The following is a 27,307-nucleotide window of genomic DNA, read 5'->3' on the forward strand; positions in this document are numbered from 1 at the left end:
GCTGGCAGAAACTGCAGCGCTGTAACCCTGCGTCTCTATCCCAGCGCGCGCTGCAGACTCTAGCCGCGGGGCGATTTGCTGAATAAGCAGTGTTACCCTCCGTGCGACAAACCTCTCGCGTTTGAGTCCCCGTAGCCGATCCTCATGCGATGGAAATCCTTCCTCCAGGTTCCGGAGCACCCCACTATTGCTGGAAATTCCTAACAAGATATCCTTTAGCCGTCCTGACTTGTCATACTCCCACACAGTGAAGCAGCACACGGGGGCAATGCACTCCCCTCGCCGCCATCTTCCTTCCTTGAATACAAGTCTTTAAAATATTAATGTTTCTTTTTTTCGTAACATATTGTTCTATTGGGTGTTGTGGTTACCATATATTTAAGTTTATAAGAACTTGCTTACTTTTTCTTTAAAATGGCGCTACCATTTTATATTTCTACCATGCATGCTTGGTATTTTCAGTATTAATTTGTACTTTGCAGGGGATGTGTAGTGATGTCTCATTATAGTTTAAATTTTCATTTCCCTGCTGGACAAAGATATGTTCTTTTTGTTATTTGCCTGTCTTCTTTGATTATGTGGTTTTTTAAAAAAAAAAAACAACTTTTTTTCTATATTCTCATTAGGTTTACTGCCTTATATTGCATAAATTCTTTATATACTTTTAAAACAATTCTTTAATCAGATATACTACGATTTGCAAATATATTCTACATGCCTGTGGCTTGTCCTTTTGTTATTTTTAGAAGATTTTCAAACAATAGTTTTAATTTTGATAAAGCCTAAACTTCAAAAATTGTCATAATTAAAGCCTTTTAAAATACAAGAGAATTTTAAAAGAAAGATTTTTAAAAATAAAGTTTACTTACCAACACAAGCAGTTTTTATTTAGGTCTGTTGTTGAAATTATAATGAAAACTACTACGGAGGTGTAAAATGCTTTTTACACATAGAGTAAACTTACTCTTACATCTACTGTTGCATACATTTGTTATGTCTCAGGAGTAATACCAGCCTCAGGGTATATTTGCTTGGATTGTAATGTTCCTTACATCAAATGTGGATGTAGGAAATGACTAGGAAGTGCGAGCACAAACACAAAATCAACCTTGGAACTCAGCCAGTGGGAATCAGGGTCTACATTTAGTCCCAATTCTACCTATCTTCCCATAACTAATCCCCAGAATTTCCAGAATTACTTTATGGAACAATAAACCTCTCAACACCCTCTTGTTTGATAAGTATTAAATATTCCTGAGTTCAGAATGGTTAATAGGACCTTGAGAATGTTGTGAGGTCTTCCCAGATTTTCATTCACCAATCTTCCTATATGCTCTGATAACAGTCCTTAATAATTTTTTTTACTCAGACACACTGTGATTTTTCTGTTAAAAACAGAATGTTAGTGTCCTCTTCAAATTCTGTGCTAAAATCTTAACCCTCAATGTCATGGTAGTAGAAACTAGGGAGATGATCAGGTCATGAGGGTAGAGCCCTCATGAATTATATTAGTGCCCTTAACAGGGGATTTCAGAGAGCTCTCTCACCTTCTCTTCCTTTGAGGACTCAGTGAGAAGATAGCTGTCAGTTAAAAAGGAAAAGGGGCCTCACCAGGCACTAAATTTAACTGTTCCTTGATCTCAGACTTCCCAACCTCCCAAAGTGTGAGAAATAAATTTCTATTGTTGATAAGCTACTCAGTCCATGGTATTGTGTTATAGCATCCAAAACAGACTAAGGCATATGTCTCCTTACATATGGCTTTGTTTCTTTCTCTGGGAGAATGACTGACCTCTAAGAGAAAGATCATCATTCCCTAATTGTTGCTATCATAACCCTTCAACATATCCTGCATATAATATTTTCATACTATATTATAATTAAATGATTATGTTAAATACTCCAACTATACCTATTTTGAAGACCAAACTTTTTCTTTCTCATCTTTGCAGGCTTACTGAAGAACATGGCATAAGTAGTTGCTTAATGAACATTTATTGAATAAATAAATGAATTAAGAGATTTTTAAAGATTATTATGTTGATTGAGTAAATTCTGCTATTAGATATGACTATTCTATTGAAATTAGAGAATTAACAAAGTTTTATTAGAAAAATTAAATAGAGCCTCAAAGCACAAATAAAATCAAATACTGAAAACACAATATAGTCCCTTATACTAAAACTTGAATAACACAAGGAAATGATGTCTTTAGTGACTGGTAAAATGGTAACTGGCTCAAAATAATTTTATAATTCTTTTCAAACTTAATCAGGAGAAAAATAGCAATTATATTTTCTGTCAAAAATTCAGATATGTGGACTAAAAAATTAGAATAGATCATTTGAAAATGTAACTGACTAGCCATCCTGCATCTTAAACCAACCAGACAAACCAACATCCTAACAGTCAACTCAATGCTCCTTTAAGCATTCCCATGGGAGATATTTATGGCTGGCCAATACAGCTGGATAACATTAACCTATCAAGTATTACAGAATATTTTCAACCAACTTTCTATACACTGAGAATGCAGTCAGATTTGGTTTTCTCTGGAGACCACAATAAACATCCAACTTGTTTTCAATTATGTTTGGAGGCAAGAATATTGTTTCTTGAAATACTGGCTCACACTGAGGCAGGAAGAGGAAGTAACTGAGTAAGTTCTGTGATCTGAGAAATCTCCAGGTTTGGTTGCTGTGAAACCCCCAGTGTCCTGATCACCCCCAGGGGGAAAGGACTGAACTCCCATGGAACTGACAGCTTGTGTGGACCCGCCAAATTATGACAGCAGATGGGATTATTTTACTGCTTCATTTTCTATATTCTTTAAAAACATATTTGTCTACTTATGCTCCTATTTCTTTCATATTATCAGTGTATTTAGAGAAAATTATTTTTCTCTGGGTATCAAGTTTCTTATTGGCAACAGGTAACAGTGGGACACTACATAATGTTTAAAGGATTTCTTCTAAAACAGCAACAAGAGTTGCCATAAAGTTAAAGAAAAACAATAAAAACACTGTCTTCTAGGAAGATGGTATTGAATTTCCTGAAATTCTCCCATTAAAACGAGCACGGAGTCAGTATATGCGTAGAGGAAGGAGAAGGAAGCAAAGGAGATGCTGATGGACCCAAAAGCAGAAAACCCCCAAGTGCCCCAGGACATTTCCTGGACAATGCAGAGGGCTGATTCAAGATGGATCTCACCTCAGAAGTGGCTAATCCTTAGAAACCTGTTAAGCTTAAGGTGTTAGTCAAAAGTTTTTATGAGAAAGGTCAATGACAAAATTCTGCCAGTTGTAATTCTGTGAGAGCTTAACTTAAGTCCTTTGTGAAAACATGTCTGCAAAATGCTCAAGTCTGAATAACCATAATGTGTTTCTCGGTTTTTCAAGTCAAACCAGAGTTTTCTGAAAAAGCAACTAGAAAGGCTTGCAACTCTGATAATCAGACAAACACTGTCCTTGAGCCAATCACTGTATGACTTTAAAGATGGTATGCACAAATATTTTATACACAGAGCTTGGTACTTTACCCTATTATTAACAACATGTGTTCTCAGGCGCAAAGTGGAATGCAATTAATTATTTTTGCTGTTCAACAAAAGTAAAACCGGCATTTTCTTCTCTCTGAAGTGCTTGGTGGTGAAGAATATGATGCTAGTGAAGCCTGGCAGCACTGCCTTGATTCATAGTAAGGTGCTAGATTTTTTACCTATCATTACTTTGATACCATCAGTGTAAATGTCAACACAGTGAGAGGGAAACACCATCTTAGTATTATTATAAAAATATGCTTGAATCTATGGACCTTCTGAATGCATCCTAGAAGCCCCCAGGGTTCTGTGGACCATACTGTGAGAACTGCTAGGTAGAAAAACATCATTATGAGGGCTGCTGGTGAGCATTTAAAATACACACAATATATATGACTAAATTATAATGTATACATATACATAAATGTATGTATATGTATGCATGTATGTATATAAACATTATATAGTTTATATATAAAACTAATTGAAGACTAGAGGGAGAGAATATAGTGTACAAGGGGTATACACTCTGACAATGAAGATACGATACACATTAAAAGAATAAAAAGAGGATCAGAAAAACATATGCAAAAAAGGTTTTGAATGTTTATAGTTAATCATATTGATGTTGATAACATTGCTATTATTATTATTATTTTAAAACTATTGTGTGTGTGATGAGGCTCAGAGAAAATGATTAACTACTACAAATTCTAATTCTCTCATCTTCAATATCTTTGAGAACCAGGAATCTTTGGAAGAAAGGTGATAAAACTAACAGAGAAGAGAATGAACAAAAATTCATGATTTTGAATTGGAAGCATAATGTGAATTTTTGATACAAATTTCTTTTATTGGTAAGTGTATATGCCTGTGTGTGTGTGTGTGAGTGTGTGTGTGCGTGTGTGTGTGTGTGTGTGTGTGTGTGTGTGTGTATATATATATATANATTGTGTCCACCTACAACTAAATATATATATATATATATATATATTTTTTTTTTTTTTTTTTAAGACAGGATCTCCTTAAGTTGCTGATGCCAACCTTCAAATTGCAATCCTCTTGCCTGAACCTCCCAATTCACAGTGCCAGGTGACAAATTCACATATTTAAAACCCAAAGATTCTTAAGTGTATTAAGTAAGGGTGGTATCTAGTAAGGGAAGAAGAAACATTACTATAATGTATGGGGAAATCTCTATGGGTAGTGAAACTGCAAAAATAGGGGGAATAATTTGTGTAAATACTTTCATGTTTAGATAGTAGAAATTATGATTGGTCAGGGCACAAGGAGGGCTTTTGGGGATGCCTGGAAGCATTCTTCTTGACTTATGTGGTAATTTCTGAAGTGATTGTCTTATATAACTCATTGTGGTGTGTGTGTGTGTGTGTGTGTGTGTGTGTGTGTTGGTTTTCTCTATAGTCTATATTTTAATTTATAATAAGGTTTTTTAAAAACTACAAACTAAAGTAATTTTATGTTTCCTGTACTTGCAAATCTAACATTTTATAATATCTGCCCAACTTTTTAGATGCAAATTAAATTTTCTGGACAATCTATTTCCAAATATCTGATGTTCAACTTATATTGCCCTCGGTATTACACAAAGGGGATTAAGCTGTGGAAATATAGGCAGATACTCAAAAGCTTTCTTTCTCAAATACAAGATATAAAGTAATGAAACTTAGAATTTTCAAGAAAGGAGAAATATCAGAGAATAGAATTCACACCACCAAGGGCAATATTTTTTTTCTAGTCTAAATAAACTCAGAATAAAATTAAAAACAATTTTTCTTTATCCTTCCATCTTCCCTATTGAATTCTTAAATGCTCAATTACTCCAATTTGCAGGAAACAATGATGTTAGTAATGGCCACAAATCAAAAATGAACCAAAGAAGTGAGGACTAATGAAAAGAAACAGAAATAACAGTTCATTGTGGGAGATAATTTGAGGCATTTCGGAATTTGGATAACAGATTTTCCTTCAAGTTTCAACTCACAATTAAATAAATGGCATTGTCTTATAAAAGATCAAGTTTCTTCACTTCTTGAAATCTGTCTCCCAAAAGCCCAAACTAATGAATACATATCAACTAAAAATAACCTTTTGAATTTTCTGTAAATTTCCCTGGACTTACAAAGTGATCTAAAGGTTATCAGTTCTTTCATCTAATACTTTTCAAAGGATTTATTGTTTCATGGAAGTTCTACTTGTTCTTATAAGAATACTGGGGAATCATTTTATAATTTTTCTTCTTGGTAACTTGAAAAAAAATGTCAATTCCCAAAGAAGATTTTTATATTTAAGTAATGAATAGAGTCAATAAATGGAGTTGTCATGGATTCATATATATCCTTAGTTTGCTCAGACAAGAATAGACTCTAGCCAACCACCAAAAGGCTGTAAGATAATCATTTGCTTACCCTCCATGATGGTCAAAGGATCTTCCACCTTGGGGCGCAGGATATTAGGACCAAAGACAGTTGCCAAGTTCTGCACACTCATTTTGTTAACTCCTGAATAGGACTGCACTTCGTCCAAGAACCTAGCAGTTGTAAGAATATGATTGAAACATAACAGGAATATATTTTTCAGTGAAATAAATTGGATCATTAGGAAACATGAATTGAACTGTACTCAAAGATGATTACTGAAACAAAACCATTTAGAAATTCAAACATCTTTCACTTCAATGTAGAAAAATTATACTGCAAATTATGAAGGCTCAAACTATAAGGATCATATCCTGGATTGATTTGCTCTGTCAATTAAAGGAGCAAGTGTGTTTGGACAATGTTAGTATGAACTTGAGAGTCATGGACATGCATTCCTTTTTGTTATAGTTTGGATAATTGTCCCCAAAAGGCTTATGTGTTAAAGGTTTGAGGCACTCTTGGGATGTGGTGGAAACTTTAGAAGCCTAGTGGGAGGATTTTCCATAATTGAGATATCAATTACCTTGTCTCTTCCTGTGTCTCTCTTTCACACCTCTGTTCTGAAGTGAATGGTGTTGTCCTGTACTTCCTTGATATATATATATATATATATATATATATATATATATATATATATATATCTTGATATAATACCTTGCCTCAAATCAACAGGGTCAATTAATTATAGACTAAAACCTCTGAAACCATGAGCCAAAATAAACCTTTCTTCTTTTCAAGTTCATTATCTCAGGGATTTTGTTGCGATAATGGAAAACTGACTAACATCCCTTCTAATTTCTTAATGAAGTATTAAGTATACATACATATTCAGTAAGATAATTGTATATAGGATCATCCTAACTTTTAAACAGGAGGAATCTGCCTTCTTTGTGGAGGAATTTGTGATGTTCAAATTTGTAGTCTGCTAAAATAATAAGATCAAATATTGTGGAAAATAAAACATCAGTTCGACTGATATGAAAAACTGCAAGAACAAATTGCTTCAATTTATTAGGTTCTCAAGAATAAAAGGCATGAAATAGCCCTTTTCCCAGAAGGTTTTAGTAGAAGAGATTGCTTTTGTGATCTTTAAACCCTTTTTCATTCCTTACCTCCTCTTCATTTCTACCAGTGATTTTATTTCATGGCTTGCTAATTGTCTTAATGTGATAAAAAGGAAATGATGAAAAATAAAAACAGCATATTTATCTAGCACAATTATATGTGAGTCACGGCGTTAACTTATCTAATTCTTAAAGTGTCCCCATTAGGTGGGTACTATTATTATCTCCATTTTACATATGAGAGACTTCAGGTAACAAAGAGGTTGAAAATCTTCTTTAAGGACAGAGTTAGATAGTGACAGAGCTGAGACACAGGAATCTGTGCTCTTAACTATTATACCATGACTTTTTAAAGGTACCTATTTCTAAATGTTCCTGATACACAGCCTAAATCACAGTAAAGCCAAGGCAAAAAGTCAAACCATTGTTTCTTATTTGAGATGAAATCTTAAAAGTCTGTTTAAATGCTTCAAAAAAAGTCAAGTGCTTCTATTGTGGAGATAAAAAGACTTGCCTTTTCATCCCCTCTTACTTAAAGAGAACGTGACCTCTTTCTCATCTACTCTAATAACCTGAATTAGTTCAAAATCTTAGGAGGGAAGTCTCATATGTTAATAAGCATACAATGCCACTGAAATTGCATCTTGCTTTTTCATATTCTGAAACCTAAGGTCCTACTTTCTTCTAAACATAAAAATCACTAGAAAAAGTTATGGTGGGAGGTTTTAGAAATCCTACTCAGTTACATTGACAATGAACTGCACAGTGTCTGGCATGGATCTTAAACTACATTGCTCCTAGTCAGCTGTGTGGGCTGTGTTCTTCACCACCGTCTCTATTAAGACCTTGAAACTCAGAAAGGATAAGAACACTGCATAAAGACATAGGGGTAGTCACTGATGGAACCTGCATTCCCACACAGATCCACCTCAGGCCAAGGTCCCTGCTCCTTTTCCTACAATGCCATTCCCTACACAGCACAAACAACTTGGATGGAAGTTCAAAGCAACGTTTATCTTTAATATGTGGAGGCAAGAGAGATTTCTAAAGCATCAAATTACAAAAGTAAGCAACTGCAGTTCTCAGAGAAACTTTAGAGATAGCCTTATCAAACTTTCTAATTTTTCAGAGATTAACATAGGAGCTTAGAGCAGTTAAGGGGCTTTATTCATTGTCGAGTATAGTTATGAACAGGCTAAATATAGTCTTATTTTGTTTAGTTTTGTCTTTATGAGGGTTCTTACCTGCAAATATACTTGAGAAGGTTGTAATTCACCACTGGCAAACTCTTCACCTGCTTTGCTAATTCCTTAACACCCTGAGTACAAAGAAGAAGAGAATTAATGTCATCTATGTATTGGTCTTGTTAATAAAGTAAGTAGAAAATAGCAATATTGTTCTTTATTTCAGCACATATTATCAGTGAAAGAGTCTTTCCTGAAGATGTTCCACTGTTATGGGGGAATATTTTAGAAATATTTTCAGAAATGTATAAGTATTTAAAATATTTCCCATAACTGCAGTCAACATAGTACAATAATGTGCCAATCAATCATGACTACATATAGGAAGGTGGTCCAAAAGATTATACCATTCATCTAATGATGGTATGGACATCTTAGTTTGTATATGTACATGTTAAGATATTTGCACAGTGATGAAACATATTAAAGATGTTTCTCAGAACATATCCCCACTGTTATGTATTATTTGTAGAGAAACAGACTTAAGTGAAGCTCTTTTAACATTTTTAACAGTTGTTCACAATGACTGAAAAGGGATGACAGACTCATTAGTTGAAAACAAAAATAGCTTTGATGTAGTGAAGGTCCTTCCCATTTTCACCATGCCTAGAAGTTAGATAAACACATGCCTACTGACTATTCAATCTCTCTGGATTGGTCATGCCTACAGTATATCATCAGTTGTGACACAAAGAGGGTTGGAACGCCTAATCTTCCTGGAAAGTTCACAAGGGATTAATTTCTTCTGTTCTTCTCATGTAGAACTTCCTCTAAAATGTAAATGGCCCTAGAAAAGCCAATTGATAATTCGGTCTGATTTCTTCTACCTGTAAAGGGTCAGTTAGTAAGTATTTTAGGCTTTACAGGACACATGGTCTCTTTTATAACTACCTGACTATTCTGTTGTTATACAAAAACAGCCACAGTTGATATTATGAAACAACAACAACAAAAATGAAATTGCATTTGTAAAAATAGGCAGCAGTTTTGACAATTATGGCAAGAGAGTTCAATGGAAGAAAGAAGAGTCTTCAAAAAAAAAAATGGTGCTGAAACTACTGGATATCCACATGCAGAAGAATAAAGTTGGCTCCTTTCCCTGCATTGTATCATGAGCTTAAAATGGAACAAAGATCTCAGTGTAAGAGTTGAAGTTACAAGATTCTTAGAAGACCATAGAGGAGTAAATATGACTTTTTCTTAAACACAGGCTTCTTAGATATGACACAAAAAGCACAAATGACCAAATAAAAATAAATAAAATACATGAAATACTTCATCAAGATGAAAAAGGTTTTATACTTTAAAGGACATCATCAGGAAAATGAAGAAATAATAATTTAAATGGGAGAAATATTAGTAAATCATATATCTGATAAGGAACATGATTTAACTATATAAATTCTTACAACTCAATAATAAGACAAATACAGTTGGTCCTCCATATTCATGGATTCAACCAACTGCAGATTAAAAATGTTAGGAAAAAAACTGTATCTGTACTGAACAGTACTGACATTTTTCTTGTCACTGTTCCCTAAACAACATAGAATAACAACTATTAACACAGCATTTACTTTGTACTATGTACTACAAATAATTTAGAGATGATTTAAAGTATCCAGGAAGCTATGCCTAGGTTATATGCAAACACTACACCATTTTATGTAAAGGACTTGAACATTCATGGATTTAGGTATCTGCAAGGAGGCCTGGAATCAATCACCTGAGAGACTGGGATGGTTGTAATGCAATTAAAAATAGGAAACTAATCTGAATAGATATTTTTCCAAAGAAAGTATATAAATAGCCAATAAACACCATGAAAAAATATTTAACATCATTAGCCATCAGGAAAATGCCATTCAAACCTCAATGATACACTCCTGACACGTATTAGAATGTCTGTGGTCAAAAAGGCAGATAACAGTAAGTGATGGCAGAGATGTAAAGAGATTGGAATCTGCACACATGCCTGATGGGAATTAAAAATGGCACAATCTTTTTGGAAAAAAAAATAGAGCTACATATGGACCAGCAATTCTATCTTTGAGTGAAATTAAAACATATTTCCATGCAAACCTTGGCACATAAATGTTCATAGCAGCATTATTGTTAATAGTCAAATAATGGAAATTTAAAAACTGATGAATGAATAAAAAATGGAATACTGTTTGGAAATTTAAAAAATGAAATACTGATAGATGGTACAATGTGAATGAACTTTGAAAAAGATGAAAAAGCCTAGTCACAGAAAACAACATATTGAATGATCCTGTTTATATAAAATGTCCAGCAGAGGCATACCCATAGGGGAAGAAATTAGATTAGTATTTGCCAAGAGCGAGGGAAAGGGGAATTCACAGAGGCTATGAGATTTGTTTTAGGGAAATAGAAATTTTGTAAATATTCTAAAATTGAATTTTGGTGCTGGTTGCACAACTCTGAGAATATATAAGTACTGAATTATAAAGTTTAAACCGTTGATTGTACAGTACGGTAATTACATCTCAATTAAGCTGTTTTTAACAAAAATAGGCAGGCAGTAGGATTTGGTTTATAGGCCATTATTTGAGATACTTTGGAGGTACTCAAAAAAGGAGATTATAAAACAAGGTGCCCATGTTCTTCTTGGAAGATGTGACCTAATGTAGCACCACAAATCAACCCTTTAGGGGAGCAAGTGCCATAAAGCACTGATTTCATTCATTCAGCCACATTCTTCTTTCTGATCAGACAGGGAACAGAAATGGGACTTGAGTTGTGCATAGAAGGTCTAAATGTGTGTGATGTAGAGAATAGGGGGAAATGTCCAAGAATAGGACAAGAGGAAAATTGCAAATTAAATAGTAAAAACACAGACAAAACCTGCAAACCAAAGCTTATGTAGAAACAAATGCATAAACTTACTGCTTCCTCTTCCTTGCTGAGCAGCTTGGCACATGACAAGAAATCTTCATACTTAGCGTATGGAATAACTGGTTCTGGAAGTTCTCGAAGATACAGTTTAAGGAGTGAGGCCACTGTATGCACATCCGTGTTGCTATGGAGACAGAAGTTGAAAGGTATTTTAGGGGGTAACTTTATATCATTTAGTTTATTATTTTTATTATGAGTGTGAAATATATGCCAAGGAGTCCCAATTCTATCTAAGTTTGCAACGGAATCAGTCAATCTATTTTCCAGGGAGCACACACTTTTGTAATGTCTGTTAGACGCCACCACGGGTGGGAAAGAGAGAGTGACAAGACATTTTCAAACTCCTTCATGTGGTGTGAAAATAGTTGAAAGTTCAAGCATTTTCCCTAGGTGTGTATTTTTTTATTTGTTCTTTTTAGATACACATATCAGTAGAGTGAATTTCAGCATATTATACCAATATAGAGAATAACTTATTCTAATTAGGACCCCATTCTTGCAGTTGTACATGATGTGGTGTTTCACTCATTGTGTATTCATATATGAATGTGGGAAAGTTATATCTGATTCATATGTGTATATTGGATGGCAAGCAAAAGTGTTAGCTTTGGAAAACTATGAGAATATATCAGGCCACAAAATATAATACACTTTACAACAAATACCAAATTTATGTTTGTGTATATTTGTATTCTCTGTCAGAATTCATTACTTCTGAATCCTGACTTCATCTCTCAAAATGTTGAACTCATTTTGGGGAGACATTGGTGATTGGTTCCAGATACTTGAAGCTTAGCATGACACACTTTTTAAGCACAACTCATTATGAAGATGATTGGCTCTCAGCATAATTGCTTGTCTACTATTCTAAAAGAGTTGGGAATTCTTAGATCCCTCTAGAAAGAAAAAGGAAATCCTCTGAAAATAAACAATTACAATTTTAACATATTCTTTACATAACTCGTATAATTTATACTTATCCCCTGCAGAACACCAGAGTGGCAGAATGATTTACTGAATGTGAATGTATATTTTCTTCTCTTTATTCCCGTTCCATGTTAATCCATGAAGATGGATAACAGGAAAGAGGGGAACCAAACTTTTTTTGAGTGAGAGTTATTTATTTGGGGGGAGAAAAAGCAGGTTGAATACTTAAGTGAGGCAGGAAATGTGGTAGTAAGTAAATCAGGGGATTCTGTAAGAAGTAAAAGATTATACCATACTCCCAGCTTTAGGAGTGGGTAAGACCCTGGAAGGCTCTGCCTTTAGAATAGAAGCTGGGATGCAGGCACTAGGGAGTACTCTCTTTTCCCAATGGTGATGCCATATGTATGTGAGCTAGGACAATGTGCCTCTCAGTTCTCAATTTTGAACTCATGGATTGATTTCATCAAGTATTTACTGCGTATCTATTCTGTGTTGAACACTATAGAAAACACAGTGGCTAGGGTCTCAGGAATTAACAAATAAAGTATTTTTCAAGCCTGCTTATAATTTATAATTTAGTGGGGTCAGCAAATATTAAGCCAATGATAATATACTATGTAATTATAGAGTTGTAGTGGGTGGTAAGAAGGAAAACTATAGGATGTTGTTTAATAACAAGAGAGGACTAACCAGGCAGAGGGTGGGCTTCTCTGAGGAAATGAGGGTTGGACTAAGATTGGAAGGGTGTAGTAGAGTGAACTGAGAGCAGAAGGACAGAGAAGTGCATTACTGATTAAAGCAAGGAAGGGAAACAGTTTGAAGAGGGAGGCTGCCTTGTGCCCTTAAAGACCTGGTAAAAGACTGGGAAATTCAGAGCCTCTGATGGGGGTGGATATGGTTAGAGTGGCAGGGAGCAGCTTCATGAGCCACAGAGTTTTACCTACCTGGGGACAAGCACTGAGGTTTCTTGTGTGGATGTTAGAGTCTGTCAGAATAAGCATACCATGAGTGATTTTGAAGATATTAAAATGATGATTTGATCTAATGGGGCATGTTACATTAACTTTATTTTTCTAACAAATAAGTATATTTTAAAAAATTGTCAATGGTAAGGCAATATCAATAAAGAGGTCCTCTTAAAGATTTGTGAATAAAAATCACATCTCAAGGACCTCTTGAAATCTAGGTTCAGGCTTATTAATTTCAAAAAATAATTTCTAATTTTTTTAAAAAAAGATGGACCAAAATAGTTCCAGTAGTAAGACAAAAAAAAAATTCATATGTGTTGTTGTTTACTGGTAAAGCTGTTCATTTCACAAGTATCCAAACCCTCTATGTCTCTGTTCCTATATAGTAAAGTGCCTGGCTTGAAAGAGCAGTCACCAGGAGTAAAATCGCAGCCTGAGGCAGGAGAGGCAGTGCAATCAAATGTTCCAATAAACTACTTCCACTTTTTGACTTCACTCTAATTCAACCTACTGTCATGACTGGGTGGGGTCTGTTTTGCCTCTAGAGTCAATGACAAAATGTTGCTAAAGTTATAAGTAGGGAGAGAGAAAAATATAAAATCAAAATACAAAATAGGTACATATATATTTCAATATATAGAGTGTGTTATATATAATTTATATTTCTATATAGACACTATGTTAAATATTTATGAGTAAATGCAATAAAGAAAGAAGATAATAAAGAAAAAAAAGGAACATATTTAACAAGAAATCTGTTTTAGAATTTCTTTGACGATTTATTCATTCCATTCACTTTCCTGGAACACACTGTTTTTATGTTAACGTCCTGAATTCCTTCCTCTATTATTTTGCTTCTGAAGAAGGGAAACATTTTGGTGTTGAGAACATTCGAACACTAGGTGGCAAGCTTGCAAAGTTAGACTGTGAGGCCCGGAGAAAATTGTGAAGGATGGAAGACAGCAGAATCACTCTTCCTCTACCAGCAACGTTCTTAACACCAAAGCTGCAGTGATGTTCCAAGAATTAAAACATTTGAGCTATGAATCAAAGTAAGAGAGATGGAGTGGGATGATTATTTTATTCCTTGCCTGAAATAATCCTTTGCCTTAGCTTTTTAGTATTATAGTATATATGGCCACAGGTAATTACACCGAAATGAAAATGACATAGAAAGAATAAAGAATGATCTTATCTATTTTCTGTCTTCTTTTTTCTCCCCAATTAATGAAGGCTATTCAAGTTTTGTTTAAAGACTTAAAATTTTATGACTCTTTTGGGGGACTTCATTAAACCTCGTTCTTTGTAGAAATAGAGACTTCTGCATTTTTTTCAGCTTTCTCATTTTGGCTTTGTACTTTCCTACTGAATGGAAGGAAACAATTACTTTTGGATGGACTCCAACATGCTTTGCCTCTTCTGATTCATGCCCTCTGGCTCACGTTGGGTCACTCTGCCCTGGCTGCTAATAGACTACCTAGAGCAATGGGAGACTGGGGTTTCTCTGAAAAAATCTCTTTGTAGGTTTACTCTATGAGATGACAATCTTCCACATCTAACTCTCCAGCCTGATATCTCTGACTAAAAATCCACTACTTTGATTCATTGATATTTACTTTACTACATACAACTAATTAAATAGATACCAATGTTTTGTGTTAATAGCCTAATGCACCTTCAATGACATGTTATTTTGCCTCAGAGATATTTATCTCAGTCTTTGCCAAAGTGAAGTGAAGTGACTAACTGTGACAAAAGTCTATGTACAATGGAGAATAAAAATTGTCACCTGGCTAACAACAACAACACCTCTCCACACTCTAGGCCCTCTCTGTGATCCAACCAGTAGATTGTGTAATTAATCCCATTTGAGGCACTTGAACAGGACATCACACAGATAGGTGGTACATTAACCTCAGGTTCCTTTGGTAGGACTTCAAAACTACTTGGTAATGTAGAATCACTATATAGACTCAGGATTCTTTCACTCACCAGGTAACAGAATTTGCTCAGAAGCTAGGAAAAATAATCATACACTTCATATCCAGTGATAGAAAAGAGAAAGAGAGAGAAGAGAGAGGACCTCTAAAATGCTCGTTAAAGAAGCTACCAGACCAGGAGGAGCTCTGAAACATATGATTACTTGATCAACACATGGGAATTGTTTACCCCTCATACTGCGGTTGGACTTCACTTTTGAAACCTGTTTCCTTGTGTTCACTACTGTTTTCAACCTTGAAGACCTCCGTGAAGCTTCCTATGATTGATCTAATTTTGTTTTCTCATGGGTCATCTTTTGATCCTTTTGGAATCTGTCATTCATTCACTACATAGTTCCTGAACACCTATGGTGAGCACTGCCTCAGGATACCTGGAGGTGAAATAGATGAACAACAGAGACCTTTTTTCCCCTCCCTTGAGCTTAGCTTATATCTTTACCTGGTCCCTGTCAACACATTTCCTTACCAAGCTCAATTTTTCAACTTTATAACACTCTCTGTGTAGTCTAACTTTTAATGCCCTGCCAGGTATGTGATCTTAAGAATATTCTCTGCACTTCCTGGAAACTCATTGCACTGTTTATAAATCTATGCACAATAGGCTTTTACTAATCTGAATGGGAATAAAAGATCTGAAAACAATCCCTCCTTGCTCATCCTGTAACCCAACTCTTCCTTCCCTAATAAATATACTAATACACACTGATAAATCCAAATGCCACCATAATTACAAATATAAAACCACATAGACAAAACCTTGTAACACTTAAGCTTCATAATTAGAAAAGGGAATTTTTCATTCTGGTTACCATGCACAGAACACAGTATAATCAATCCCTTGATTTAACTGAATAGAATGAATTTCCAATGCATTCACACAGGAAGTTATTAAAGATATTGTGGACTTATCGGCAATGAGCACAATAAGAGAACCTAAGAATTACCTTCAAATTAAGAAAATAATAATGTCATCTCTACCAGGCTCCAGGGAGAACATAGATTAAAATGAAGGCATGCAACAGCACTGCCCGGATGAACTCTGCCCCAAAATGTCTTGCTTAAGCAACCTGCTCCACCACTGAGTTCACCAAAACACAGAAAAGCTAACCCAAAAGTTTAAGCAGCTCTAAACTAAACTAAACTAAATGCCATTTGGAAGAGTCTGCTTCTGTTCAAACTTATTTATTACTTATCTGTCAAAACTGGTACATTTTTTTTTTTGGCAGTGAAACTTGCATCTGGTTCAACTGTCTCAATTTATTGAACACTTATATAAGTGTCACCACTAAATTATGTACAAAATCAAAAGATTGTTTCACCTCCAGGCCAACTCCAGGAATACATTGAGTTTGTGCTCATTCCATTTCAATTCTCCTTGTTTAAAAGTGCTGATGGCAGAGAACTACACAGCTATCTTTTTGTAGACTGAATCATGTTTCTTCCACATCCAAACGTGGAAGCCCTAACCCCTAATGTAAAGACAGAGGCCTTTGGGGGGCAATTAGGTTTGGACAAGGTCATGAGAGTGGGGTCCTTGACTGACAGAATTAGTCTCCTTATAAAAAGAGATACTATGAGTTTTCTTTCTCCCTATCCCTTCATGCCCACACTGCAGAAAAATCACATGAGGAGCCAGCAAGAAGGCATCCACCCGCAAGTCAATAAGAGAGCCTTCACCAGCCCCTAACCATAATGTAACCCCTATCTTGGTCTTAAACTTCCAGAAGTGTGAAAAAATAAATTTTTGTTTTTTAAGCCACCCAGTCTATGGTATTTTGTTATGGTAGTTAGGACTGAGTGATACAATCCATAAATCTGCATTTGGTGAGCTTTCCTAGAAAACTGTTCATAGTACTATTACAGTATTAAGTAATGAAATATTAGCAGAAAAACAAAAACATGCTGTCAGTTAAATACAGATTAATGGAAACAATGCTGAATAGAGATATAGTAATTGTCAACCTTGGTTTGCACACTGGTATCATCTGGAAAGTATTTCAAAATATTGAGGACTGAGATAGCTAAAGCAAATATGACTGATATAACCTGAACATGAGATTTTACTCTTGTATGCAACCAGAGTAAGAAACACTGATATAGAACAAGCATTTGGAGAAGAAAACTTCTTCCAAGGAAAGGAGGGAGTTCAGTGGGCAATGGCTAGCAGTTAAATGTGGCCCCAGGATCCTTCCACAGGAGCTTGTTTGTCACATACTCGTCCCACAAAATTCCCTAATTCAAGAGGAAGTGGAAGTAACAATATTGGGAAAATGTTGTTCATGCTTAACAATAGTCACATTGCTCTTTTCCTTCCCACTTCTAGAATTGTTTATATGTATAGAATTACGCGTGTAGAAACTTCTCCCTCACAAAGCTAATCATGTAAAACGAACATTTTGACCCTGTGAGCATGAGCGTGTGAACACACACACAAATAGAGCTTCCTTTATACAAACAAGATGATCAAAGTAACAAAATACCTGAAAATATAGCCAGGTAATAGAGCCATAGAAAGAGATGATTGTGAGCAATTTGAGTTTGGTGCTTCTAAGTAATAGACTCCTCAAATAGAAAGTAACTACACCCTCAAACTGGGTAATAAATCATAGATTTTGGTTTACTCCTGACTTCTAATACTTCTCATGGGCAAGTCTATTTCATTGCCTCTTTGATGTCTCTCTGGTCTTTCACCCCCCACCTTCTTAGCTTCTCCTCCTCTAGCCACCATTTTGTAGCCATATTTCCCAAGCTCCCTTTCTGCTGGCCTCTAGGTGTTACTGTTTTCATGGATGTCCCCAGGATAAATCCATAAGTACAATTTTCTACAATGATGACAATGTACACCTCAATAGCAAATCTTGCTACTGCATGTTTATATGTCCTAAACATTGAACTTCACATAAACAAAGCTGACCAGGAGCCACAATACTCCCTGTTATGGTTCGGATATGAAGTATCCCTCCCAAAGCTCCTGTGCTACTGCAGGAATTCTGAGGTGAAATGATTGGATTGTGAGAGTTATAACTTAATTAGCTCATCCTAGCTTGAATAGACAGACTGGATGGCAACTGTAGGCAGGTGGAGCATGGCTAGATGAGATGGGTCACTGAAGTCTTGCTATGGAAAGGTGCATATTCCTTGTGGCCCCTTCCCTCAACTCTCCCTCTGCTTCCTGGCTGCCGTGAGGAGAGCAGCTTCCCTCTGTGACACTCTTTCCACCATGATGTGCTGCCTCAATTTGGACCCAATGCAATGGAGTCAGTCATCTATGTACTGAGACCTCTGATACTGGGAGCCAAAAATATACTTTTTTCTCTTCTGGGTTGTTCTTGTCAGGTATTTTGGTCACAGTGATGCAAAGCTGACTAACATGCTCTGCTTGAAATAAAATGTTTCCTGCTTTAGCATTAATCTTCATATAAATAAGCAAGGTACATAGAAGTCAAACTAAATTTTCTTCTTGCAAAGACCCTTAATCTGTGATTAGTACTTCTCAGCCTAACGTGTGCATTGGAATCACTTGAGAATTAAAAAAAAAAAATCCTGATGACTAAAAAGTATTCTGACAAAATACATTATTAATCCATAACCTCTTTAGCAGTCTTACCAACACTGCTTAAGTTCAACTTTATATCACTCACCTTCACTAATAATACCACAGCACCTTCTTGCCACAAGCCTGCCCTCCCACCCCTAACTTTCCTAGCACACATATATAGGAGGTAGTCAACAGCAGCAACTAAATAACAAATTACAAGTAAAATGTCTTGCTGTGTAGTTATGAATACCACAGCTGAATATAAATGGAAATTATCTAAGCGATATAGATAAATATAAATAACACAAAAATAAACACTTATTTTGTAGAGCAATTATCAGAGTTGTGAGTTTGAGTTAGTATGCTTGAAGGCATCGATTCATTTTCTAAGTAGCTATGTCCTAATTTGTCTAAGTAAATTGAAATTTAGCCTGAAGATTAAAAGTAAACTCTGACTTTTCTCACTATTTTCCCAGCTATTTCCATGGGAGAGGAAAGGCTAGCAAAGTTGAAGAACTTATACAGTTTGAAGCAGAATATTCAGCAATTTTCCTGAAATCAATATTACATCATTATAACTCTATTAATTAAGAACAGGCTACCTCGTACATACATATACACTCAGTTACAATAACAACAACAAGACATAATTTAAATGTTAAATATTCCAAATGTAAGACCTAAGAATCTGAATTTACTAGAAGAAAATAAAGGGATAAACTTCAAGGCATTGGACAAGAAACAATTTTCTGGATAGGACCCTGAAAACAAAGAAAACAAAAGCAAAAAATGACAAATGGAATTATATCAAGCAAAAAAGCTTCTGCACAACAAAGGCAATAATCAATATGATGAAGAGATAACCTTCACAATAGAATGAGAGAAACTATATGTCAACTACTCATATGACAGAGGGTTAGTTATAAAGAACTCAAAAACCTTTATAATGACAACAAAAAATTTAGTAACTTAATTAAAAATGGGCAAATGAATGGACATTTCTCAAAAGAAGAAATACAAGTGTCCATCAATTATGTGAAATAATGTTCAATATCACTATCAGGGAAATTCAGATCAAAACTATAATGAGACATGATCTCATCCCTGCTAGAATGACTATTTAAAAAAACAGCAACAACAACAAATGCTGGTGAGAATGTGGAGGAAAAAGAATTCTAATGCACCTTGGTGGGAATATAAATTAATACAATCATTGCAGAGAACATTATGGAGGTCCTTCAAAAAAACTAAAAATAGATCTCCCATATGACTCATCTATCCCACATCTGAGCACATACCTAAAGGAAACGAGATCAGTATACAAAGAGATACATGTATGTACATGTTTATCATGGCACTGTCCATTATAGCTAATGTAAGTGATCAGCCTATGTGTCCATCAACTGTTGAATGGATAAATAAAATGTGGTATATAAACACAATGGGATATTATTCAGCCAAAAAATGAAATTCCATCACTTGTAGCAAAATAGATGGCTCTGGAGGACATTTGGTGGCAAAACATGCCAGAGATACAAAGTATCATATGTTCTTTTTTGGGGAGGAGGTTATCAGGGATTGAACTCAGGGACACTCAACCACTGAGCCACATCCCCAGCCCTATTTTGTGTTTTATTAGAGACAGGATCTCACTGAGTTGCTTAGAGCCTCACCATTGCTGAGACTGGCTTTGAGCTTGCAATCCTCCTGTCTCAGCCTCCCAAGCCACAGGGATTACAGGCATACACCACTGTGCCCAGCTTCCATATGCTCTTTCTCATATATTGAAGCTAAAAAATGTCAACCAAAATGTATAATAGTAATAATAAGATATCTAGAAGGGTGTGTGTGGTTCAGGAAAGTTAGATAAAGGGGAGTTGGATTTGATCTGTATTTGTTGTATACAGGTATTGAAATATCATACTAATATCATACTTAAACCCATTAATATGGACAATTAATACATGTTAATTGAAATGAATGAAATAATTTTTAAAATAAAATACAATGGCACCTTAACTGCTATTAAAATGCTGTCCATTATAAAATCAATCAACACAACTATTAAAAGGAGTCAATGAGTCTTGTCAAATCTAGTGATTTTGGACCAGAGGTTCCATGTCATATCCAAATTTAATTTACAAATAATGTTAAAAAGCATATGATAATTGTGTATTATAAAACACATTAATATTTTCAAACTCTTAAGTAAATAATTCTTTAAAAAACTCACAAATTCTCCCACAAAAATTAAATTCAACATGAATGAAAGCACAAATATTTTCCTATTCATATCAACAATGTATATAATCCTTTAGAATAAGTATTAACATAAGGAATTATTTAAGACACATGAGTGTGGTGTGTGTGTGTTCATATATTTGTTCCCTTTAGAATTACTATAAACCAATTTACATAAAGGAAAAAAAAGAATTACTGTAAACCAATCCAGTCAGTTTTATGGTAAAACAAATCAATGGAGTCTCCCATAAGGTCATTTCTAGGCTACATATACTGGACTTTTTTCTCTTCCTAATGCTAGCAGACCTTCATTGCCTTGATATATAACTGTTCCAGGAGAAGAACAAAACCTTTGATTATCCATAGAGTATCTATAGTTAACAATGAATAAAGCAGTTTGCACAAGAGCTTTCATAAACAAAAGCATTCTGGATCCAGGATGGGAATCCCAGTGGAGTAATGTCCACATATTAACTCTTTCTTGGACTGCTTTATGGAACACTACTTCCTATCTTCAAAGTGAAACATATATTACAAGAAATGTAGGATTAATTTAAAAAGACTGATATCTTATTTTCAATTCAGATTACCTATTTTCAAGTAGAAACAAAGAAGTTGTTTCAAGTGGAAACAAAGAAACTGAGATTAAGAGAGACAATCAGAAAACTCATTTACAGAAATTTTAAAGTTGTACTTAAAAATAGCTCCTATTATTCAATGGATTACATGACTATAATTTGAGAGAGAGATTGAGACACTTCTTGCTTACTTCTTATCTCCCCCTGGGAATGTCTTTGAAAACAAGACAATTGGGAGAAATAATATATAATATCTAAGCACACTATAATTATATAATTATCTCATTAGATTAAATAAACGAGGAGGTTTCATACTTTGGTTAATTGGAGCATGTTGCTTTTCCTAGCATTTGACTCCCCATATGCAGACATGAAGATATTCTTTCACAGACAGTCTACATGGCACTTTCAGTTTTCACGTCTCACACTGGTAAGCATATGTGCTGAAGACATCATCATGTAGCCCTTTCTTGTTTCAATAGCATACGGGATGAGGTGCTTTATGAGCTGTAATTCATACCGTCTTCGAAATGTTGGCAAAAGTTAATGAACTTGGCTTAGCAAAAAGAGAGAAGTTGCAGCTATATTTAGTTGCTTTACAATTTTATTTTGTCTGTCTTCATGTTTTTTCCTTCACTAAGCTGTACAGAAGATATTTCAGGATCAGCAAAGGAAATGTAACCCTGAAAATATATTCAGCAATTTATCTTTTCTCTGAGAGATTTCAGATTATATAACCAAGTACTTCCCAGAGAAGCATTGTTGATGTCTGATGCTGAGGAGGCATATTTGTTTCTGTGATATTCTTATAATTCTATTAACAGTATAAAAATCTATATACATACTTTAATATTTATTTTTAAAAATAAAATAGTGTCAAATATCACTAGTAATTATTCTAGCTAATAAAACTAAATAACAACTAAAATTTCCCTACTCCTTCCCTATATATATTCTTATTAATGCATCTCCAACAATGTCCAGTGGCATTGCACACACTTCCTTCCATAATCATCACAGATTTGATGAATAGTAAGTACCTGATTCTGGGACAAATCATGAAGAATGCAAACATTCTTTTTTAGGAAAGGTAGTTTCTTCCAATAAAGTCAATAAGGTAGAACCAGCTTTGAACCTTATATGGGAAATGCATAAATAGAGGCCTAATTTTACAATGTCAAATTGCTAACTTACAGAGTTGCAAGGAATTCAAAAAGATTTTCTGGTTTATACGGATGAGTTGAAGTAGTATCAAAACAATCGAAGTCCTTGCAAAACTTGTCTCTGGTAGTTCAGCAGTCCTTCATTACAACACAGAAGTATTCTGAGCATACTATCTAGATGATACTATTCTAGTTTCTTAATATGTTTACATAATTGGATATGGGGACAAAAAGCAAGGAAGTACTCGTTGTCCTTACATTACAATAATGTCATGCTCTTTGTTGAATGGGATATTCTGTCTCCATATATACAGATGTTTATCCTGTTAAGGTTTTCTATTTAGACTTTTTTTTTCTTTTGATATTGGGGATTGAACCCAGGAGTGCTTAACCACAGAGCTATATCCCCAGTCCTTTATATTTTTTGTTTTGAGACAGGGTCTCACTAGGTTGTTTACGGCCTTGCTAAGTTGTTGAGGCTGGCTTTGAACCTGCAATCCTCCTGCCTTAGCCTCCGGAGCCTGGTTGGATCATTTTTTAAGAGAGTTCAGAGTAAAGAAGAGTGATGAACCAGATTTACTTGAGAATAAGCGAGATCCTTTTCTTGTTTTATTTATTATTTATTTTGTTTTGGTATTTACTGTTATTATTTGGTTACTATTCTTATCAGCCCAAATCTAGTTTTACTCTAGGAGTATAATATACCCATATTCATGAGAGTATTTCAGGAGTAGAAAACAAACAAAGGTACTAATCATAATTTAGATCTGTGACTTTCACAGGATAATGACTTTGTACATATTTTAGTCAGGAATTTTGCTTTAGTTGACAAAAATGATATTCAAGCAGAATTTTAAAATTTTTGAAACAGAATAATTTCCAGTTTTTAGAATTTAAATCTACAAAAATAAACACATAAATATTCTACTATCTGAAATATCAGAAATATTGGCATTCTTTCATTTGGCCAATATTCTTAAAACATACCTCCTTTATCCATTTATTTTAAAAAATTGTTGAGTAACTATATTATGGCAGACATTGTTCTAGGTGATAGAGATAAAAAAGTTGATCAAGATTCACTAATTTCTTTACCTTATTTGGGTTCATATTCTAGTTCTTCACGTTCTAGTAAGTTTTACTTTGTGAGTTCAGAATATTAAATAAATACCTTCAGTGACATCCTCATGGTCATATAGATTCATATTCCCATGACATTACAGGTATTTATCTCAATCTTAAACATATATTTTTATAATATTATTATTAATTTTTTAGAGATTCATAAACCATTTTCTTACCAGGAATTATCAAGACAATCAGAAAATTAAACATTTTAACCATGTGCCTTTTTAAACAAGGGTATACAAATGACTTATCAGCACAAGGAAAGATAACTCAGCATCAGTAATCATTAAGGAAATGCATCCTAAAACTAACATAAGATACCATTTCTCACTCATTAGATGGATGGGTTAGGAAAAAACTTGAGCAACTCAGCACACCTGTAATTACAGCTATGGAGGAGGCTGAAGCAGGAGGATTGCCAAATGCAAGGCCAGACTAGGCAACTTAGCAAAAAGACCCTGCCTCAAAAAACAAAAGAAAAGAAAAACAAAAACAAACAAACAGAAAAACAGAAAGGAAAGAATTGGAACACTCGAACATTGCCCCTGGAAATTGAAAGTATTTCAACCCCTTGGAAAATAGTTCAACAGTTTCTCAAGTAGTAAACACAAATAAGACCCAGCAGTTTCACATTCAGTTATATACTCAAGGGAAATGAAAACACACCAACACAACAACCTGTGTACATGAATGTTCACAAAAGCATTATTCACAATAGGTCAAAGTGGACACAACATAAATGTCTACCAACTGATGCATGAATAAACAAAATATAATATGCCTATTAAGTGATATACCAATAAAAAGAAACAAACTACTATGCTATATGCTATGATATGGACAAATCTCAAAAATATTATGCTAAGTGAAAGGAGCTGGATGCAACAGAATATTGAATAACTCCAATTAAATGAAAGGTCCAGAAAAGAGAAAATCTGCAGAGGCATATATTAGATTGATTTTTTTTTTTGCCTGGGAAGAAAAAGGGGCAGGAAGAAACAATAAACGTGCACAGGGGATCTTACTGAGGTGATAAAAATGTTCTGAAACCGATTTATGGTAATGGTTGCCTCAGTTGGTGAACTTATGGAAAATTTTTTAATTTTACCCTTGAAATAGGTGGATTACATGAAATATAAACTATGACTCAATAAATCTATTTCAAAAACATATCACTTTAAGGAATGCACTTTCTTGCAAAAATTTACAATCTGAATTACAAAACATAAAAACACACACTTTCAGAAGATAAAAGTTTATAAGTGTCCTATTTCTTTCAGTGGAAATTTCCATGGAGATTTCAAAACAGAATGAAGACTTCCTGGATTAAAAATAGTGAATACTGAAGAGTTATGGTTAAGAACTAGTTTCTGTCTCATGCAGATTTGAGAGTGGGATCTTTATCATATAAAATGTCAAACTAAATTGCCATTGCTATCATCATGATCACACTTATAATAGTGATAAATAGATATATACCATAATGGCAATAAAACTGAGTACCAGAGCCAGTACTGTAGTTATTCACATTGTATCATTTACCATAGGTGTTTTTGTTTCATTTTGTTTTATATTTAAGTTAATGAATACAGCAACCCTGTGGGGGTTATATTCATTTTATATAAGAGGAGTTTTGAGGAGTACGTAACTAGTCCCAGGTCATCAACATAGATGGTAAATAGTGGACATAGAAATTAGTCCCAAACCTACCAATCACCAAAGTCTGAGCATAACTTCTACACAGTGTCCTTTTGAATAAGTAGACAAACACCAACTGATAGGTACACCAAATCTGAGAAACGTCTTGACAAACTAGGAATTTCTACTCATAACCCTCTTGGGTATCAGTGGAAATGAGCTCAAATTCTGAAAAGATAAACTGGAAGGAAAACAAAGCTTTTTCCTTACTTCAGATGCACAGGCCTTTTACATAAATGACAAGAAGAATAAAACACAAGGAAACGTGACAGATACCTAGTTTACAACATGCGCCATGTCTAACATTTAGTAAATACCCATTCATGTGAGTATTTTCCATATATAAGATAATTCCCCTTAAAGCTCATTAATTTTTTAGACACTGGTATATTTATTTATAAGAGGATTTCATGGTGATATATAAGCATTGCTCAAATTTGATAAAAAGCCAAGCATTCAAGAAAATTGGACCTGCCAGTGCTAACAGTCAGATCTTCGTAAAGTATGGGCTATTCCTTAGTAATTAAAAGTACCACAAAACCAGGACAGTGACATCAAATTACAAAAAGGAACATTCATCCATTTTTCATCCTTTTTCAACTCTCATGATGATATCAAAGAGGAAGTACCCATTAGTAATGAAAGACATGGTAAAGGGGTAACAAACAGCACTTGCCAATCTCCATTTTCATCAAAAACCCAGATAACCTTAGGGTGAGAGTTTCAGGAGGCAGCTATATCAAGGCTCATTTAATAACATAGTTTTGTTGCCATCACATTTATGCTGTGTTGACCTTATAGTAACACAAGTTTTTTCAACTAGAAAATACAGAGTTCCCTGTGCAATGAAATTGATAGAGAAAACAGTCAATATGTTTAAGGAAAAATGTCAATAAACAGTACAGGTGTTACAGGGGTATGGCTAAAGTCACAATGGTAGTATCTAAATGACAGAAGTTTGAGAAAAGGCAATGGTTATCATTCTGTCACAGCATTATAGGTATCAAATCTGCATTAGAAAATAAGGAAGTTAAGACTTGCCATAACTAAATTGCTATTCTATACTTCAAAGGGCTGGCCCATTTTTTGACTTCAGAGAATTATTTAGGGTGCTGAAAATAGGCAGCTAGTTGACCATTCATGTACTTGGGGCATGCCATAGGCAAACCACTAGGATTCTGTTCTTTACCTTTATAAACCTTCCAGAGGTAAATTCACACCTTTTACTTATGCACACCCCCTCAAGGTACCACTTGCTTTCACTTGCCTCCATCAAAACCTATCCTTAGATCTTTCATTCACACTAGGACACAAAGGCTTCCTACTTTTACAGTTTGCTACTGAACTCTCTAGCTTTTGCATTTTCACACAAACTGAGACATAAAGGTACAGGATATACTTTTCAGACTGTCATAAAATTTAGGTCCTTTTCAGGAGATAGGAAATTATGAATTGCATACATCAACTTTACACTCCAGAAAAATTTATCTCTCGGGGCTGGGATTGTGGCTCAGTGGTAGAGTGCTCGCTTAGCACGCATAGGTCCCTGGGTTCTATCCTCAGCACCACATAAAACTAGATGTTTGGAATAAAGGTATTGTGTCCAACTACAACCAAAAAAATAAAATATTTTTTAAAAATATCTCTCATCTCTCACAGTATCATAAGACCCACTTACACTAGTCAGAAATAATGTTCCCAATAATGTTGAGAGGTTGATTTATACCCCCACCCCAATTCTTAGGAAAAAGCAGAGGTACATCACTTCTCATGGGTATTAGCCCTTTACCACACACTCTGGCAGTGTATAGAGTCTAGATAGTATTTCCCAAGATATGGTTTTAGGACCATGCATATAAGAAT

At 34.7% G+C, this 27,307-nt stretch overlaps 1 protein-coding gene across 5 annotated transcripts in view; it reads right to left on the reverse strand.

The window, feature by feature from the left end:
• Nucleotides 1–27,307, reverse strand: part of Arhgap24 (Rho GTPase activating protein 24) — a 486,377-nt gene that overhangs the window by 21,731 nt on the left and 437,339 nt on the right. For all 5 annotated transcript variants that reach the window (XM_048784717.1, XM_048784718.1, XM_015499205.2 and 2 more), the window contains 3 exons: nucleotides 11,195–11,327; nucleotides 8,285–8,358; nucleotides 5,965–6,086 (listed from right to left, as the gene is read on the reverse strand). In XM_048784717.1, the coding sequence (XP_048640674.1) occupies nucleotides 5,965–6,086; nucleotides 8,285–8,358; nucleotides 11,195–11,327 (329 nt within the window). The remainder of the gene's footprint in view (nucleotides 1–5,964; nucleotides 6,087–8,284; nucleotides 8,359–11,194; nucleotides 11,328–27,307) is intronic.

The sequence above is a fragment of the Marmota marmota genome, unplaced genomic scaffold (assembly GCF_001458135.2).
Source record: "Marmota marmota marmota unplaced genomic scaffold, marMar, whole genome shotgun sequence".
In the NCBI taxonomy this organism is placed as follows: domain Eukaryota; kingdom Metazoa; phylum Chordata; class Mammalia; order Rodentia; family Sciuridae; genus Marmota; species Marmota marmota.